Source organism: Streptopelia decaocto, assembly GCF_964273445.1.
Source record: "Streptopelia decaocto genome assembly, chromosome: 4".
In the NCBI taxonomy this organism is placed as follows: Eukaryota; Metazoa; Chordata; class Aves; order Columbiformes; family Columbidae; genus Streptopelia; species Streptopelia decaocto.
The window spans coordinates 64,179,195-64,199,552 of record NC_138658.1 but is presented as its reverse complement, the minus strand read 5'-3'; the positions used below and the strand labels follow the sequence as shown (position 1 = coordinate 64,199,552).

General features: G+C 38.5%; 1 protein-coding gene across 5 annotated transcripts in view; it reads right to left on the bottom strand.

Moving 5' to 3' along the window:
• Nucleotides 1-20,358, bottom strand: part of SLC2A9 (solute carrier family 2 member 9) — a 130,374-nt gene that overhangs the window by 12,429 nt on the left and 97,587 nt on the right. For 3 of the 5 annotated variants that reach the window (XR_014183846.1, XR_014183847.1, XR_014183848.1), the window contains exon 12: nt 4,024-4,331. Coding sequence is in view for 2 of the 5 variants with exons in the window: in XM_082050487.1 (XP_081906613.1) it covers nt 4,074-4,331 (258 nt within the window). In the remaining 3 variants the exon portion in view is untranslated. Of the gene's footprint in view, nt 1-310; nt 4,332-20,358 lie in introns of those variants that run through there. The other 2 variants (XM_082050487.1, XM_082050486.1) reach the window with 1 other exon arrangement.

The window sequence follows — 20,358 nt, the reverse complement described above, 5'->3', positions numbered from 1 at the left end:
ACTGACAAATAATATCACTTGCAGAGAGAATTAAGTATGCACCCAAACCTGAGCTTTTTCACAGACTGAATATTTGCATTAACAAACCTGCTTCATAAATTTGAGTCTATATAGTTCAAGTTTTTAGACTGTATTTTAACTCTGTTTTCTGGAGTTGGGTTGAAAGGAAAAGACTGCAGGTATCTCCTAAGGATGCTTTACTCACGTTTGTTCTTCATGCTGTTTGAGATGATGGGAGCTTTAATAGTTTATATCATTATTTCGGTATAGAAAAGTATATAAAAACAGTCAAAGGGAAAAAAGCAAATTTCAGAGACTTTTTTTTTTTCCTTCATTTTACTCTGAGGGTGAAAATTGTCCCATATGGCTGAACTACTCATATCTTCCCCCACTAGAAAGTAGATTTTTGTGGAATGAAAATTGGCTTCAGAACGTGAAGTATGAAATTCAGTTTTTTAATACATACTTCAGATCTCAGGTTTTGCATATATTTGTAGCAGAAATAGTCATTTGACTGAATTTCTCATCAGAAAGTGGAGATTTAGCAACTCAAGTCATCCATTACAAATGACAACTTTCTAAAAAAAAGCCTCACCAGATTCAATAATTCTTATACACAGTGATTACTACTACTAGTTTGCCTGTCACTGATGTCTGGATTTTTAATTCTAAAGCCCAATATAAGCTTTATATGCAATATAAGCTTTATAAGCAATATATGAAACGATGAATCTGATTTGAGAAGCAAAATGTAAATAATGCTCAAAAAATATAGAGTTTCAGGGATTATTTTTTCCCCATAACTCTCAGCCACCCAACTGTAGAGTCTAAAATGACTCAGATCATCCAGCCATGGGACTGCACTTGTATTTGCATCTTGTACTGAGACATACAAAACCCCAGGGAATTGTACAATGAAACTTACACAGATGTAGAGATTCAGATTTACCCAGAACAAAACCTACATAATTTTAATTTAATTCCAAAGGTTTATTTTGCCATCACTATGCACAGACATAATTTATCACACACACACAACCCACTTGCAGTACTTGAACAAACACTGTCTAGCACCATCTCACCCCCATGTCACAGACAGGTGAAGAGAATGTGGTACCACACAGTACTCACCGACAAACACATGGGCTGCAGACAATTTGATACATTCAACATGAAAAAAACCACAAATGATAAATTGCTGATATTTTCAATTTTGTCCTCTCATTGCTGGAGAAGCTCTAGCAGCATAACAATGGAAAACAAAATACAAAACAAGTTCAAGAATAATGCAAAACTCTCATTAGGGTCAGAGATGAGAAAGCCAATGCAGTACTGGCACATGTGAAGTTTCCTCAGAAACTTCCACAACCCAAAGCAGAGGAGGCTGCAGCCACCTTCCCTGGCCAGCGAGCAGAGCACCTGCACACACACACACATCTGGAGGCTGGAATTGCCTTTAACCCGAACCATGAGCTGCAGCCACTGTCCCCTGGTGTACCTGCTCTACAGCAGCACTTCGCAGCCGCACTGAGCGCGCGTATGTGGAGTGTGCCTGGCTCAGGTAGGGCACAGATGGGCAAAGGGGACAGTGGAAGAGAAAATCACAGCCCCCTGCTGTTAAATCTGTACAAACCCCTGAGCTGCGACAGGAAACTCTATTGAACCATCTCTTTACCAACACATGCGGAGCTGGGCTCCAAGTGCAACTCTAAGTAACTAAGATGATTTTTATCTTGTTGCGCAATACAGCTGCCGTGTCTGGCCAACATGATGTTTTATTGAAGTTACCCAATGGCAACATTATCAACTTGCAATGCCTGTAATGTACATTAATGAACAGCACTAAGTGCTAAATAATAATAATAATAGTAATAATAATAATAATAATGGATTACAATCTTGCCACCTTGACTCAAATTGGATCATACCGTACCATGTTAGTAGCCCTAACTGCAAAGTAAAGTAATTCTCAGTCTGAACGAGGGAGTCTGAACTTGCCAGTCCTGGCCTGCAGGCAGAATAGGAAGAATTTATTCCTGAAATTGCCTGGAGGGGTGGCATTCAAGATAATTTTTTACATAGCCATTCACTTAGCAAGCCCCATGTAACACATGGAATAGGCAACTAAAGCCACTGAAAGATGACACGTTCATTTGCTATATATATAATTTTATAAGCGGTTATTAGAAAACATTTTTCGGTTTGCTCTGTAGTACTTGATTGACTTCTATAGTTGGTATAATCCTGATTCACTCTACATTAGCACCAATATTGTAAATCTGATTGTGCATTCTTAATTTTCTTGTTCGAATTTATTTTCATTTTCTTACTTGCTGCTGTACCTCTATCCCAGTAAAATAGCATAAATTCTGGCATAAAGGCTCAGATTAAGATTTATTCTATTATCCAGTAGTGAAATTGCCCTGTTAGGTCAGCTTAAAATGTGTGCAGTAAATAGGCCACATATAAATAAATCACAGTATAAAACCATATACATCATTTAGTCGTACTATTTGAACATTAGGATTTCTGACTTTAATCTACAGTGTAAAACAAAACAATAAATATAGCTTGTCACTTGGGAGAAGCTGGGAAAAAACCCCAAGTATTGGAAAGCAATTTTCCATAGTGTATATGGATATACATATTCATATATATGTCTATATTTGGAATATATATATGAATACATATATATGTGTGTGTATATATATATATATTTATTTTTTTTTTTCCAAAATAGCCCCAAATTTTTGAAACTTTGGATTAGTAAATATAACTTGTGGAAGCAGCTGACTCTACCTAAATGCTTCACTTGCTTCTTGTGCCTTCCTCCTAACTGAGAGTAGCTCTAAGACTCAAGTGACTTTTCAAGTAAAACAGCTGACAATTTAATTTAAAAGTGCTCATTAGCCCTCCAGCATCCAGGTAATTAGAAGAGTCAAGATGACCTACTATCAAAATTACAAACTAGAAAGATGATATTTAAAAAAAAATCCCAAATGGAAGGGAATGGATCATCTAACCCCCGACAGCCTGCTGAGTCTTGCCATCACAAAAATAAGTGGACTCTGAAGACAGTTCTACAAAGCATTAAATAGCTTAGAAACTTACTAATGTGACCTAGGTCTGGAGCTTCAGAATCTAATGCCCAAATGAAAATTAGTGTTTAAATTAGAAGTAGGCACCCAAATTCCTTTGGAGAGAGCCAAGCATTAAGAAATGGCATTTACTGGCTCTCAAGGAAATTTTGACTTCTAAGACTTGTTTTCAAAGGAGCTTGAAAAGAAAAAAACAAAACACCAAAACCTCCAAACTCCCAACCCTTGGGAAATTTGGTGCTTGATTATTTTTTTTAATGCTACATCCTGCACATACCATCAGAATTCTTTCACTTCACCATGATGTTTAGTTTCCTCTTCTTATTAAAGCTTCTATAGATATTTTTTTAAAAAATAAAATTAAACAAAAAATTTATATCCACAAAAATGCACTGCCTGCAAATCCAGAAACTAGAGGCAACTCTATTACTAGTTGGTCAGGATTTGCAAGAGAGACAGGGAAACCCATCAGGACCCAGAGCTCCCCATTTGTGGGAAGGTGGGAGATGTTCAGACAAAGCAACTGAAAGTCAAAATAGCAGGAAAATGAATGGGAGGCCAGGGGAGTGTGACAGGTCTCCTTTCAAGTCCTCAATTCTCACATGCAACTGGAATGACACACTGGGAAATGTGGAGAGTCATGAGCCGGTATAATTTCAGGTTCACCTACATCAAGTCTTAGCAGACCAGGATCTCTTCCTTTTCCCTGCCACCACCTCTTCTTCTTCCTCTTCCTTGCACCTATTTCACAGGTGCTGAAGAAAATTCTGGCTCTTATTAATTTAATCAGCTGCTGCTACTCATTTCCTCAACCATCACCCCAGCTGCTAACAAATTCACCTGTACTCACTTAAAACATATTTCAGGGGGAGGCAGTTCATGCTGTCACATAAAAAATACAACTTGCGCATTGCTATAAACATACCAAATGAAAAGAGCATGTGTTTCCCTGTCCCTCAGAAGAGCATCCTGCGTTTACACAATCCCTTTTTTGGTTTCCCCGTTGTCCACTGAAGAAGTGAAGTTTGATTCTTGTTCTGCACTCGACTTCCTCTCCCCTGGGTAGTGGTTCATTTCTTGCATCTCTAAAGAAACTTTATTCCTTTTGGCAAATGCCTGGCTGATCTCATTAAATGTCTTATTTTTTGTTTCAGGCAGGACAAAAAACAGGTAGGTAGCTCCTGCAAAGCAGATGGCAGCAAACACTAGGAAGCAGTAGGTCTGTAAACCACCCTGCAAATAGAAAACAAGGGAGAAGGTCATTACAAAAGGGACAAAAGTCAGAAGGAAAGCAACATCAGGAATGATTTGAAAGAAAAAATGGTTTGAAAGAAATGGAACATTTTTTAACTAAGTACAGTAAAGTACTGGCACACATTGCTTAAAAGTTCATAAAAATGCATGAATCTTTAGTTCTTTCAACACTGCCTGTGGTTCTCCAATGGAAGAGCAGGTTACTGGCAGAGACGCGCAGATCTGCAATCCGGGCGATGCTGGAGACACCAGGCTGAGTCCAGGCACCGCGGGTGCGAGGAGCAGGCGGCTCCTGCTGCGTGCACGCTCAGCCGAGCCCTGCACAGCCACGGTACTTCTGGAGATGAGGCAGATGTTTCTGTGGGTCATTCTGCACACTGCCTCCTAATTTCTAGGTACAAAACATGAGGCACGCTTTTGCAGTGCTGTGCATCTGTACACAACACATGGGAAACCTGCCATAGCCAGGGGGATGCGCATCATGGTAGATGCAAGCCTTGAGATTTGCAAAGTAAATAAGGAAAAAAAACCCCAAATGGCAGACATATCATTTCTAAGGTTATGGGAGCTTACAGCAGGAAAAGAATCCATAAAGTACACTGCTTACATGCTAGAGGCTAGTGTTGACTGAAAATGAAGTACAGGCCATAGTTGAATGTTTTGGATTCTGCTTTGCTGCAAAAATATAGACACTAATTGAAGCTAAATTAACCCAAAAGTGGCATCTCCAGCTTCAAAAATAAGGCAATCTTGCTGTGGTGCCTTGTGTGAGGTCATGAGCAGCAAATATGAGGAGAACCGGACCTCTTGCACGTCATCCCAGGTGTTGCTATATGCAGAGGTTACCCCAGGGAAAAAAATCACTCAGGACAAAAGCAGCAGATGTGGCTTCCTGTATATATATATTACAATTGCCATTAAATTTATGTATCTGAAACAATTAAGACAGGACTAGACAATGGTGTAACCATGACTTTCCACATTTTTCTAAGACCCTCCCATCGTTGTTAGTTATAACAGTCTGACGCTGCAGGCTGCTAAGCTCCCTTCTTTGGGGTCGCAGGGTGTACACAATTCCTAGGATTATTTTTGTTTCACTTGCTCAAGATACATCATATATGTCACAGAAGAACATAAACTCATGGGTGGAACAAGAAAAAAAAAAAAAAAAAAAGGAAAAAAACCGCTTTTTTTTTTTTCTGCAGCTGCTTTTTAATACCATGTCTGGTTGCCAGCCTGCCTAGTCACAATGTTTTCCGTGGATAATTCATTACTTAGTTCAGCCCTTCAACTCCTGTCTGTAACAGGAAAAGCCAGAAAGTGCATCCTCTGAAATACTGACTATGGACTCTTGAGATCATCAGTTCTTTTTTTTTTTCTTTAATAAATCCCAGAAACATGAACTCCTGAGCAACCTGACAATCACAACCAAAAAGCACAAGTGATGAGGGGGAAAAATATTCCGGCAGGGAAACAGATACGACTTTCAAGCTTAAACAGAGGCAGAAGCAAATGGATTTAGTAGAAGGGAAAAATAACTTCACGGTACTTCATAAATCATCCTGTCATGTTAAGAATTCAAATTTTCAATCTGGATCTTCTACGTTTGAATTTTTTTTCAGCTGAATGGTAAAGCTCCAATCTGGAATAATTTTTTCCCCCTTTTCAAAATCTTCATTTAACTAAATCTTCTCTGTGATGAAAATAAACCATTAATGCCTAGTAGGAATAAGCCTGGCAATCAAATGCCTCAAGTTACCTGTGTCTCATGGTGGTGCGGCCACAAGTTTGTCCCACCTTTCTCATTCCTGCTCATTTCTTTGTTGTCCATGACCTAAATTAGTGCTTATTATCTTCTTTGATTGTCTCCTTAAACCTTGTGTCATTAAACTGAACACTCTCATGAGTGCATATTTTCTTTGCAAGTATTTTACTTAATATATTTACATTTGTTGGTAATAAACTTGCTCTCCTTAATTTCTGCAGATCCCTTTAGAGGTGGCCCCCAAGGAACTCCAACTGAAGTTCCACAGAGAATAAGCTAAAAATTAAATTTTGTTATAAATCTTACAAATTAGGTCTGTGGGAAGAGATCAAGACTTCGCATTCCTTGTGTTCAGCAGGATTGGCACAACAGGGCCCTAATTCCCCTACAGCAATGCTGCAGGGCGATCACAAAATGCCCTTTCCTCAGCAGCTACTCTTCAGTCATAATATTTCTTTAAAGCTGGTTATTATTTTACACACACAGGAAAAACAAACACTCATATCCATAAGTCTTTTGTAACTCATTCAGAGTCCAACTCATATCACCCAAACCTGGTTTAGGTGTGGAAGAACGTCATGTGTGAACTGATTTACTTGCTACAAGCATGAAACCTTCTACCTCCACCACACATGGATAAAGGATGTAGGACAGTAGTATGGGATAAAGCAGAAGGAAAATGTTAAATGCCAAATCCTAACTCAATAGAAACCTTTAGTGGGACACGGGTGAGATACAGTTCATCATAGATTTTTAATTCATTTTTATCATTTTCTGATGTATTCTGAACTGCCTGGTGTCAGAGGGAAGATGTGAGGGGTGGAACAATTAATAGATTGACCACAGCATATCTGATGAGCCCATCAAGGGATTCAGAAGGTAGGATAACGTGCTGGGAAAAGGGTAAATGCTGACTTACAGAATGATGACTACTACAAAAAAGGGATTGACAGACAGATCTGACAGGAAAATGGATCTGTTTCTTTGTTCCATGAAATTATTATACTTTCTTTCATTTATACTATATTATGTATTATTTATATTATGCCCATGAATCCTGTTATTGCTCATTTACTCCTTGACATCTTCAAATCCATAGTCTCTCTGTTGTTTTACTCTTTCCAACTTGCTAGAGGCAAGACATCTATACAGACTGTGCAGTTGCCACTCTAGAACTAAAATTACCAGAGTTTTGCTTATCTTGGGCTGTGGTGGGAGTAAAAAACTGAGAAGGAACTTAATTTAAATCTTTGGTGGCAAAACATAGAAAATCTGCAACTCTGTGTATTTAGTCCAATGGACATGGTCTCAAGATCTTTTACTTACACGTGCATCCTCAATGATATAAGAATAATGACAACATACATGATAAAATTTGAAAAGGTAAACATTTTTCTATACTTTGTGACATTATTTCACTAAATACATGGGATACAAGCCTCAGCATTCAAAAACTGAATACTTGTATCCACCTGAAGAGTAGTTTGACTCAATAAAAAATACCATATCCAAACAGCTGGAGGAGAGAGTTAAAAGAGGAAAGGAAAGGCGAGGGAAGAGGAAAAAGCGAGCCAATTCTGAATTGAAATTCTAACTAAATACAGAATAAATGCAAGGAAAGTATGCAGTTTCTGTTGCTTCTCATCTTTCCCATGTAAGGACGGGTTACTTCCTCACACTCAGCTCATAGCAGCAGCAGCAACTCTGGCCATGCAGGAGGCACCGACCCAGCCCCATCCATATACTCCTGCCATATCCATATCCCCCTGCCAAATCCATACCGCCCTGCCACATCCATACCTCCCTGCCACATCCACTCAGGCAAGTCTCTTCAGATCATCTTCATGTATTGTTTGGGTTCAGAACAAGCTGCCACCTTCACCAAGGTGCTTCTTCTCCTCTAACACTAGACAGGCTTGCCAGAGCTAGGAACGCTTTTCTTCAGCAATACTTGAAGCCAGGCTTTTACATACAAGCTTAGAAAACAAAAGGTTAGAATGAAGACAGAGCAAAGCACTTCCCCTAACTTTTCTTCTGTGCGCTCTCCTGCCTGCACATCCAAGTTTCAAAGTTGGCCAAAGTTTCAGGTGGTTTCCTCTGTCTCTTAATAGGCTCATAAATATTAATTCAGAGTCTAGGTCAGATACACACTTTGATGCAATCTCCCAAGGAAAGCACATCGGATATTGTGTCCAGCTGGGCCCCTCAGTTCAAGAAGGACAGGGAACTGCTGGAGAGAGTCCAGCACAGGGCAACAAAGATGATAAAGGGAGTGGAGCATCTCCCTTATGAAGAAAGGCTGAGGGAGCTGGGGCTCTTTAGTTTGGAGAAGAGGAGACTGAGGGGTGACCTTATTAATGTTTACAAATATATAAAGGGTGAGTGTCATGAGGATGGAGCCAGGCTCTTCTCGGTGACAACCAATGGTAGGACAAAGGGTAATGGGTTCAAACTGGAACATGGGAGGTTCCATTTAAACTTGAGAAGAAACTTCTTCTCAGTGAGGGTGACAGACACTGGAACAGGCTGCCCAGGCATGTTGTGGAATCTCCTTCTCTGGTGACATTCAAAACCTGCCTGGACACATTCCTGTGTAGCCTCATCTAACTGTTCCTGCTCTGGCAGGGGACTGGACTGAATGATCTTTCGAGGTCCCTTCCAATCCCTGACATTCTGTGATACCTAGAACCTGTCCCTAGTTAGTCAGCAGGCTAATAAAGCCTCTCCAAAGCAGGATTCACACTGGACTTTTCAAGGCTAGTAAGGGCTATTGCTGTACAAGACATTTAGAAGTATAAACTTTTGAACTCATCACCTTCTATTTTCATAATATTTCTTTCTAAGGAGGCTATTTAAAACACAGCATTTCTGAAAATGTCCTGCCAACTGATTCTTGAATTACTCATTTTTATGTTCTCTTCATTTTTCTGCAGCTGATCAAGGCTCTTTATTTGTTAAAGAAAAAAGAGAACCAGGAAATGAATCACCTAAGCCACACACACAGTTATCACAAAAAAATAAAAAAAATCAAAGTTGAAGGATTCAGGCAGTTCCCCAAATCAGATCCCAGGTGTGGCAAGCAATCAAACCTGACTTCGATGATGAGATGTAGCTGCATAAGTGAGGTGTATGAATAACTATGTGCAGCCCGGACATATTTTCTTCAGCATAGAGGCTAACAAACACATTCCCAGCTTGTGTAGGGCTGCTATATTCATAAAAATGTACAAGCATTTCCTCCATCTACCTTTAAATAAGATGTTAAAGAATATTTAATTTTTACCATTATGAACAGACTTAAATTTCTCAGAATTAATGAGCAAAATAGCTCATTTTTTTCAGGCTAAAAGGTAAACTGAAACAAATAAAACCCCTGGAACTGAAATGATCAGATCTCTGGGTTTGATTAATAAAAAAATTAACAATTTGCCACTTCCAAAGTCTGCTAGCTGAGAACAGTCTTCCTGCTAATAGCTTACATGCTGTGAACACTGAAGTCTGGAAAAATATAAAAGTATTTGAGTAAAACATCATCATGTGCTATTTATTGATGGCTGCTTACTGACTTAACTCATTCTGTAGCAAGGTTAAATTCTAAGCAGAACTGTGATACTGAAAACAGGAAAATGGACATTCTAGGGTAGATACAGCAAGAATAAATGAGCAAATGAACAAATTCTGAAACTGATTTAACAAGCTTAACAAATTAGTATTTTTAAAAAAGAACTTTTATCTCTTCCCAGAAAATGACAAAATGTGACTGTGAATTCTCAACTTGCAATGTCACAGCCCCTTCGGCACTGGCAATGGGGTGTTTGGATTTGGAAGTTGCCATAAAGATTAGAGTTGTGAGATGGAGGTCAAACTGGATTTTGAAGTGACGAGGTCAAATGATAATGGTTAGATGTCTTACTAAAAGGATCGACAGCAAAACAGTTTTTCATGTAGACATTTGACTTTAGTTACTTTGCTTCAAATTAATATAACTCACTGAAACAAATGGATGAAAGAGTTTGTGTCCTTTACCCCTTGTCCTTCTTCAGTTTCAGACATTATTTAAGGTTCTACTGAATGTGCAGGACAATGAAGAAGGACAGAGCACTAAAATATAATGTATGGAACATATTTCTTAAGTAAAAAAATAGAGATATTTTCAGACATGAACTGCAATTTCAACCTCAACCCTCACACATTCACTACCTCCTCATAAAAAAAGTTAACACATCCTTGTATTCCATACTTGAAGTGGGTTGCTTCTAACTGAGAGCATTTTTTTCGTATCTAACCTTCTGATAGCCTACATTTCATTTTCTCATCTTTAAGGGGAACTTCAGCCATTTCCCTTAATATAGGTGCATTGTAGTTACCTTAAGTATCAGATGTGTTTGCAACAGCTTAAAATAGCTTGGCTGAGGGAATCTATGTATAGGCTTCTGTGCACACCTCTGCTATTGAAATTTTTGTACTGCATAATAGAAAAAGCCAAGGGGCATTATTACACTGTAAGGAAAAAAAAAGAAAAAAAAAGGAAAAACGAAAGACAATCTTGTTCGGTAAATGAATCCTGATGCATGAGACGGAAAATCTCGAGTGTAAAAATAAGGAAGGAACAGGGCAGAAATGCAGGAGAACCTCCAGTAACAAGTATAATGGCTCAAACATATTACTTCACAGGCAGAAATAAATTAGTTTCTGAAAGAGAGAAAATAAACACACATCTAGGTCTTTGTATCGTACTAGTAAGCAACCTGAACTAAGACTACAGGCCTCGTAGCACCTGTATCCAATGTGATATTGATCTCCATCTGGATCACAGAGCCAAGCAGGCTATTTTTCAAGACATTTCACTCTAAAAATAAAAGAAAACCAAAGTTTACCCAATTTCTAGCTAGTAACAATTTGTACTTTACTTCTTTCAGATGCCTTCTACCCTAATGTAAGTAAAACACTTATATGAAGAAGACACATGAAAATTCAAAAGAGTACCGTCTTTGAGTTCCTCACTTCAAAAGCCAGCGACTAAAAACACTCAGTATTTGGGGGACACAATGTCCACACAGCTATTTGTTCTCCTTTCCTGTCATCTCAGCAGTTGCCTCTGCCTCTCAGCATCAGTGAGAATTAGACCTTCACCCATCAGCTCAGAAACTGGGCACAAGCTACGATGGGCTGCAATGAGCTGAACATTTACAGCTGTGTCCTCATTTTATTGCCCTTATGCAGAAAGGTTAGGCAAACATCAACACTCAACACCAAGGTTCTATTCACTGAAAAGGTGTTTCCCAGCCACAATTACAGAGAATGTAGGCAGCTCTTCATAATAAATATTTAGAAGTGATCTTTTATCACACATTTTCTATTTACGATACAATCTCCTTCACAACCTGCTTTGTTCATGCTCTTACACTGTTAATGGTTTTAATTTTCTGAGAACAAAGATATTAAATGTATTTTTTAGTTATTAAAGGTTTTCCTAATGTCTGCTATGGCTCATAATACACTCTCACACTGTTGGCTGAACCTTCCTGTGAAAACACACACTGTTATGGGAGGGACATTGACAGGGTGCGACAGCACAGCCCCAAAACCTTCCATCAATTTCTCAGGTATTATTGAAGCCTGCCCCAAATCTAGTGACTTGTTCATTGATCGTGAAAAGCACATAATTTTCCATTGCCAGAGGTCATTTCTGTGAGTCACCAGGTTCCCCAGCCTGAAGAGCCAGGTACCTATCTGGTATCTATCAATAACTTACGTTTTTTACACAAGTCCTCACTAAGGTCTGAGTGTTCATTTCTGGAACTTATAGCACAATATACGTCTCTGCTTTATCAACATGCTCCAGTTTCCAATTACAGGGTAACAATGAAAAAAAAATAGATGATGGAGGAATAGATTTACGTATTAAGACTTCGTCAAATCAATCTTTTTTTTTACAACTGGACAAAACATTCAGACTGCACAGGGACATTTATTAGCCCTTGCAAAAATGAGATATTCCATGTTATTGCTCTGCCAGAGAGCTGCAAAACATCTTGCAGTTTATTAATATCTTTGCCTCAGTCTTGCTGCAAAAATGCTGTGAGAGAATGATATCTTTGTATCCCATTTTGGGATAAGAAAAGTTTTTCCTGTGGCAGAAGTAAAAGATGGGAAATATCCATGCAGCCCTCAGAGACTGTATGTAGGACTGGCAAGATGAAAAAGAGGTTTCTCTCATTTCTAAATGAACCTCATTTAAGTCCTTTCTTTTTCCTAGCAAACCATAGAAGCAAGTCAGTCCTCATTTTGTAGTACAGTCATGCGGAGAGATCTGAAGACCTCCATCAATCATTTCCCCAACACTTCTAATGATTTCAAAACTTTCTCTTTCCCATAGTGCCAAAGGTAAAAGTCAAACCCCAGCCGGGAATAAACTGAGCTTTCCACTTAGTGGACCTGTAATCATAACTGGGTATTCTTTGCGATCCCTGGTTATTGGAAACATTTGTATTAGGAGGAGAGCCCAAACATGACTTGTTCTGGAAAATTACTGATGGGATAGAGAGGGAACTAGAGGAGGAGTAAAGATGCAGCTGGTCTCTGAAGAAGGAGGGCTCTGGGCAGTCAGTTTTGGTTGCTGAAATGGAGCAGCCAGGCAGAGGTCTCCTCTGCAAAAGCACCCTCACCAGACTGAAGGCCAGTTGGATGAGGATGGCACAGGACGTACCAGAGAAGGGTACAAACCAGAAGCAAACACAAGCTCAGCTGCCATCACCATAACCCAGGGAGAGGTGGGATGCATGAGGGGCAATGGGGTGAGCAGCAGACAAGGGAAATACAGGAGATGTTCACAGAACCAGGGATGAATCCTTGAGAATATTCATGACGGGAAAAAAATTACTAACTTCCTTACGTCCTTCCTGGGTTATATCTGCTTCCAGTTTGCTACTGGGAAAGGAAAGCGCATTATTCTACAACGTAGTTTAGTATATCCATGCCAAGATTCCAATTTCAATAAAATGCAGAGTAATTCAAGCATTTATTTAATATGCACTGAATATATACTGTGACTTTGACACCAAAAAAATACTCTGCAATCTTCTAGAAAAAGAAATTATTGTGACAGAAAACTTCTGGAGAAATCTGCTACATTGTCCTGCAGTATAATACTAATTTACTACATAGTCTGTAAGTGCCTCGTAACAACCTAGTGGAATAAAGGGAAATATGAAATAAGAATGTATCAGCATGTAATGAAAATAATGCCAAAAAATTACTTGCTAGTTATTAATGCTTAGTAATTTTAGTAATTAGTAATTTAGAGAATGCATTACAAAAAATAAACAGTACATTTTGTCTAGATAACACCTAATTTAAGGTCCTGCTACACCATCAGATTACAGAAGCCTGTCCCTGCAAACTTGCTGTTACTGAAGAGTAACAGCTTAACACATGCCTATTCTATTGCACCAAAGGTTTTCAAGCCTTTTAGATTGTGCTTTTCTTCTCCTATAAGTTTGTCGTCCCCTCTGTTTGCTTCAGCTTGTTGCACCTATTTCCACATATACATACACACTAATTTCTGATTTAGCAAGTTTCCCTGTTCTCCACACTCCAGCATACCAATTTCTACCAGCTATCACTCACTCTTTATAACAGATTTTTGAACAGCAAGCTCCAGCAAAGTCAGGCAAAGCCTCAGATTTTGTTTCCAGCAACATAAAACAGAAAATCAAGGGAGGTGATGCCAAACAATATCGGCAAGTAGCAATTTTGAGTCTGGCTAAATTAACAAGGGTGTGTCTGTATCCATTTGTGTACCTACACAGTTACAAGATTTGGGCTTTGCTCATCTAAGTACTGCGGAAATAGTTTCTGTTTATTCATGTGCCAGTGAGAACAAGAAAGCAGAAGGCTTATGGACAAGCAAGTATATTTGGTTTATATGTTATTTAGCCATCCATTATTCTTCTGTTTAAGAAGTTCTTCATTTAATCAAGGACTGGAATAAATGGCCTGTGGGATAATGAACACCCTCCAGAAACTCCACTGCTTGAAATACATTCACATGAACTCTTCAGCCAACAATTAAAAACATATCAACCCCCCCAGTCTGTTCTGTTCAACAGAAGATGAAATAAATAAAACTTGCAAGAAATAAAGTATCTGATGGCTGAAGGGTGAAGTTAAACTCCAAGATACGATTTAGAATTAATCACTGAATACCCTATTGAGAAGTATGAAATGCACTGGAAACTTTCAGTGGTAACTGAGAACTGTACATTGAGACACGTTCTAGTGCAATTAGAAAACACTAATGCAGAATTAAGTTATATTTGATGGCTTGTACCTTAAACTAGACAAAAATACATAGGTTCTTCTAGTCTTTTTTTTTTTTTTTTGGTAATGAGTCACTACCGCCAAAGGGAAAATGATCTGCTTCCTCTTATTATCCATAAAAGAAGGAATATATGAAATAGTAATAAGCTTACAGAAGGATGACTAATATAACCTTAAAGGCCTTCAGGTTACAGATTCCTCAAATTTCCATGGATGCTTGATTCTTGCCCAAGTTGTTCTGAAATTCACAAGGTTTTCTCTTATGTGTCAGAGAAGTTTAACACTTTCTGATCCTTTTGAACAGAAGAAAACAAGTGATCTTTTCTCCCTCCCCAGTTGTTCAGTTAGCCTTTCTTTTCTCTAATCTTTTCACCAGATGGAACATTTTTAGGTTTGCCTTCTTTCACACCAAGTTCATTGCAATTTTTGACATTTCTTCTTAATTTTTCTGCATTTGTCAATAATATTTAGCCCAAAGCATCACTGCAGTATTCGTATTAAGCCATCATCACTTCCAAGGAGAGGAGTAGTTGCAGTTGTCTTACAGTTTTTGCTTTTGAGTTTGGATCCTCCTGCCACCGCAGCCTGCAGCAGCCCTTCCTGCAGTGGCACTGATGTATCGCAGTAACGCCACATGCTGTGTGTACACTTAATGAGACACCCCCTGCTCTGAGGGCTTCAAAATGTCAATAAACTCAGAGAAAACCAGGAACACAGATACCAGCCAGTCCATTCCCATTACTAAGGCAGTTTCAGCTCTTGACAAACATCCGTCTGCCTGTCTTCTATAGATCTCCAGTAACGGACAAGCTATAACTTCTCCACACATCATTACACAGTTAGACTATTCTCATGAGTAAAAGGTTTCCTAGCTTCCTTCTTGATGCAGTTATCTGAAAATATAACACACATTCTCTCTGCTTCATCATCCTCATTGCTGGTGAAATCACTGAACACAACAGGCCTGGACCCAAGATAAACAGAGAACAGAGAAGCAAGTGCAAGTGGGTCTGGCATGCCTGGGAACTGTCTAAACTGTTGGGTACCAAAGCACCTCCCTGACAAACCTGTTGGCTGAAATAACTCCTTTGCGATATTCAGTTAGTGCAGGGGATCTTGTACTGGATCTCATTAAATGCAAACTTCACCGTAGTAATCAACAAAAGCATCAGTTAATTCAAATGGAATTTGATAAAAAGTTTTTATTATGCTTCATAAGGGTTGCAGAAGCCTGAAAAGCAAGGCTCTGCTCATATCTGAGAGGCAGCAAAGCCACCTGGGACAAGGACGCATGCAGCTGAGGCGCTGGAACCTCTGACTGCTGCCGCTATTCAGCCCTGACCAAGCAGGCAGGCTGCTGGACATGGTGCAGAGAGCAAGAAAAGAGCATTCCCTTTTTAAAAATACATATTGCCATCTCTTAAGGGCTTTACTCTTTCCGTATAACCACAACTAAAAGGAGTATCCCACCACTACTGCCATCACCTGAGTTTTTGAACGTGGTGGTCTACTTACCACTGAACAATTTGTGCTCGATCTTGCAGATTAAGGCATGACCTCAGCATCTGGCACCTCTGCCCTTGTTTACATTAATAGGATTCCTAAGGACATGCTACTGAACCAGTAAACACTACTACCTGTGAAGCTGGTTCCAAGTGCCCTATTGGAAGTAAAACACGCTGTTTCCAGATGAGCAGGATTGCAAATCCAAGTGTCTCACATTTCAAGACCCTCTTCAGAGAAGAGGTTTAGGTGCAAATGCAACCCCAGTCTGGTTTGGGATGTGGGTAAGTAGGGAGAGATAAAGCATAACTGCTGGAGATTGTTCAGTGCAAATATAAAAAGGGAACAACAGGCACTAATATTGTCCCTAATGTACCCATATTTATTAATCAAGCAGCTCTGTGCATGAAAACAGCTCTGCATATTTTCCAGACAACACCCTTCCCACTGACAGTGAGGAAGATGCTCTTACCTGACTTTGACCTTGAAATATACTTATTCTTATGTCTACTATGCTAACATTCACACTTTCATAGCATGGAGTCACTTTCCAGGAAATAATGTTGAGATCTGATATCTGACAGGCTCTGCCTGTTGGAGCAACAGTCAGCAAACTTAAAACCACATAATCAATTACCTTGGGAAAAACAGAAGCCACATAACCACATCTTTAATTAGTCTAATTTTAAAAGGTCTCAAAGTGCAAGTCTAGATTAAAAACACATCGCTAGGAAGAAAGCACACAGAACACAAAAAAAGAGACCTTCAAAATTCTCCTTTATGCTGCCTACAAACAAGTATGCTTTTGCTGCCTGTGTAAAAAGCTCGCTTCTTTTTTTAAATCTCTTCGTGAATTCTAGTCAAAGACTAATTAATGTCGTGTATTAAGCTTCTTAGCAACATGGAGGGTTTATAAAATACCTACAATGTAATTATTGAAAAGAATGCTTCAGTCTAACCACACAGATGAATGTGTTACACTTATTAAAATACCTGGAATTACTCACTAAAACTTACACTCTTACCAAAACAACAAAAATTTAAAAATATATATGTTCTTCTTCCCTCTAGAAGTTCCATTGGCTAAAATAAATTATGGAACTAAGTACTAATTATTCTGCCAGTGCTATCAATTCTAGTCAGTGGATTTAACCTGAAAATCAGACATACTCAGGTTTGTTGTCCAGAGCTGTGATTTAGTTATATATCACTGTTCATGACATTAGAACAGAGGCATTTAAAGCGGAAACCCCCAGGGATGAGAAGGATCTCAGCATAAAGTACATTGTGGTAAAGGTGGGCTTCGTGCCCGCCTATTTGGGGACAGTGCTAGTTTTACCCACAGCATGAAAAGACCTTCACAATGGCTTACTCCTACAGGATAGAACAGTAGCGTCATTGACAATTGTGTTCTTATAAAAAAGAGCATTATTATTTTTTCTCAAGAAGAAACTAAAGAAACTGGTTGTTTCACATTGATTTCTGCAGACCAGGAATTTCACTGATCCGTAAAGAGTAAGGTGAGAAATGTCCCACATACACCTGCAGATCTGTGTATCATGAAAAGCCATTGGGTTACTGCTCGGTTGTACTGAAACGTTAGAGAGCTGGAAGGCAAACTTCTCTCCTTCACTGTCACAAATATTTTACACTCTATCTCACATGTGCACAAAGTTCACAAAAATCACATGATACAGGAACTGAAAATGGTCCTATTTTGAGTTTGCCTTTCTTCTAAAGACAAAAATCTGTATCTCCCTTTTCTATCAAGATAAACAGATACCATCTGTCCCACAGACTCTTTCTGATTTTACAAATACAGTTTCACAAAAGGAGAATAGGCACATCGAGAAAACATCAATTTATTAAGACAGGATGAAACATTTGTCATAATTTTACCCTAAAAATACATTGAGGAGCAGCAGGAACTCTCAATGTCCAGAATTTTTAGTGGGTTTTATTTCAACTCAGGATTGATAGTGAATAATATTCAATTTTTAAAACTGAGATTAAAATTATTCTCAGAAATGGCAAAACTCTGGCTGCATTTTAGCTACCATCAGTTTTGATTCCTGAGTCCTCTGAATTTATAAGCTAGTTAACATAGAAGTACCAAATCTTGGTCATTTTTAAGACACAACTGGACAAGGTCCTACCAAACTTGGTCTGATTTCAAAGCTGATTTTCTCTGAGAAGGAGCCTGGACCAGAGACCCCCTGGTGTCCCTTCCAGCTGGAATGATTCTATAATTACAGCCACAATTGCTTCCACTCCAAAAACTTCGTTGGTTTGTTATGTCTGCTCATTTGAGACATAAAATATCATCCCCATTCCCAAGGGATAATATGAATAAATGATGGACTTATTTGTTGTGGATAACCAGAGAAGCTCATTTTCAATACGCTTTCTGCACACACACAAAAAAAAAATAAAGCCAAGTACTCACAGGTTTCCATACTGAGCATAAACTCTTAAAGTATGATTAAATAGTTGCAGTCTGTTTTATGACACGCAATTTGCTCCAGGTGTTACAGCTAGCCTAGAATTTACTCAGAAATAAACTATAAAGAGAATCTGTGTCTTATATTCTCATAAGCTAAACCACTAGGAAACAGAAGCTATACCATGAACACATGGAGAAGATGACTAATCCTCTGTGCTCGCCATGTGACATTCACACATTGAGATACTCTGTTGATATCATAAAGCAACCAGAAGCCCATTTCCATCAATGAGTAAATGAGTAAATGAGTTTTCTTAATAGGGACAACACCTAGGACTCTTGGTCAAGAAAACAGACAACTAATTGTCTATGAGGGAGCTTCAAACCAAATTCATGCTCCCACTGCGGAGCTCAACTGTGACACGGCTGATGGGCCACATGAGGATTAAATGCTGGGGTGATCTGTACACAAGATGTCCATGATGGAAGTGCTTATTTTGGATCTCTTAATGATTTGGAGGTATCAGGAGAACTGCTAGCAATGGAACACTTAGTTTAATCTCCTTTTCATTTTCTAAAACCATTCCATATATTCAAGAGTTATATTTTCAAAGACTGATTTGTTATGAGCACATCAAAAATGCAATATAGGGCTGAAGCAAGAATCAATATTATTTATTAGGATTGCGAGACAAGCCCTGCTGCTGCCCTGGATTATCTATAGCAACTGAGTTATCAAAAAGAGCAAACAAGGGAGAAAGATTCGGTGTTTGAGGGGGTTTAGCTGAGCTGGGTCTTCACCCAGCCAGCTATTAAATGCTTTCTGTGAGATGCTGACCCCAGAACATTTCTGCTGAAATGTCAGTGATACAGCGGAAAATCAGATAGATTTACTAATTTGGATTAAGAAGTTACAAGAATTTAGCTTTAAGAATTTTGGCCAGAGAGTGTGCTGTCTAGTACAGCAATTTCATTTGTGTGGAAGAACAGATGGCACAACTGCATATCTTTTTTTTCTTTTCTTCTTTTTCTTTCTTTTTAAAAAAATCTTAGTCATTTACATATATATATATATATATATATATATTTATAAAAAAGGTTTCTAAAACTTTTAGGAAAGTGAAAAAATTAGACACGCCTAAGGAAAAACGGTATTATTTTCACCTCTACAAACTGAACCAATGAAAAATATAACAAACAATGGAAAACAGACATTAATTGAATAATCGATACAGGATATTTTAAATTCAGATCTTTCAAAGGCATATGAATGCATATCAATAGCTCTGTGAATGCAAGCCACCTTTAAATCAAATGCTGGAACTAAGTGTTTGCATAAGTCCCTAAGAACAAGGACACAACATACTTATTTAGATATGACAATATAGTCAATTTTTTCACCAGCTCACACAAATGTTGAACCTTTTTAAACGCCTATTTTGGGTAGCTCACAAAAATTTGAGATTCAGATCCAATTACAACACATTAGAAGTATAAAAGGATAGTATATAAGGTAAAGGCAAAATGAAAAGCATTGAAAGTTGTAATTATTTCAGATAAAGCATTTTAATTCCTTCAAGCTTACACAAGCATTCTAATATAATAACTTCAAGTATTCTTCCCCAAGTGGCCAAATAACTTTTTTAATATTACAAATATTCACTGGAGGTAATTTTTCAAGAATGAAAATTTGGAGATTTGGCATCTAAATAACAGAGCCTTATGACCCAGTTCTAGCACCTGTAGGAGCACTGAAATGCTTTGAAAAGAGGGGTCACCATATCGTTATGAACCATTTCATGCGTCTCTGGTCTACTGGCTGACCAAAGCTGTCTTTGCCTGTTCACAGCTCATTCTTCAGGAAAGCCTCATGCCCTTGTTCTGCAGTGACAGCAATGGGAAAGATTCTGCTGAGTGTCTATCAAGGTGACTTGTTTGACATTTCACAAGGTCAAGCTCTATGTTAAACACAA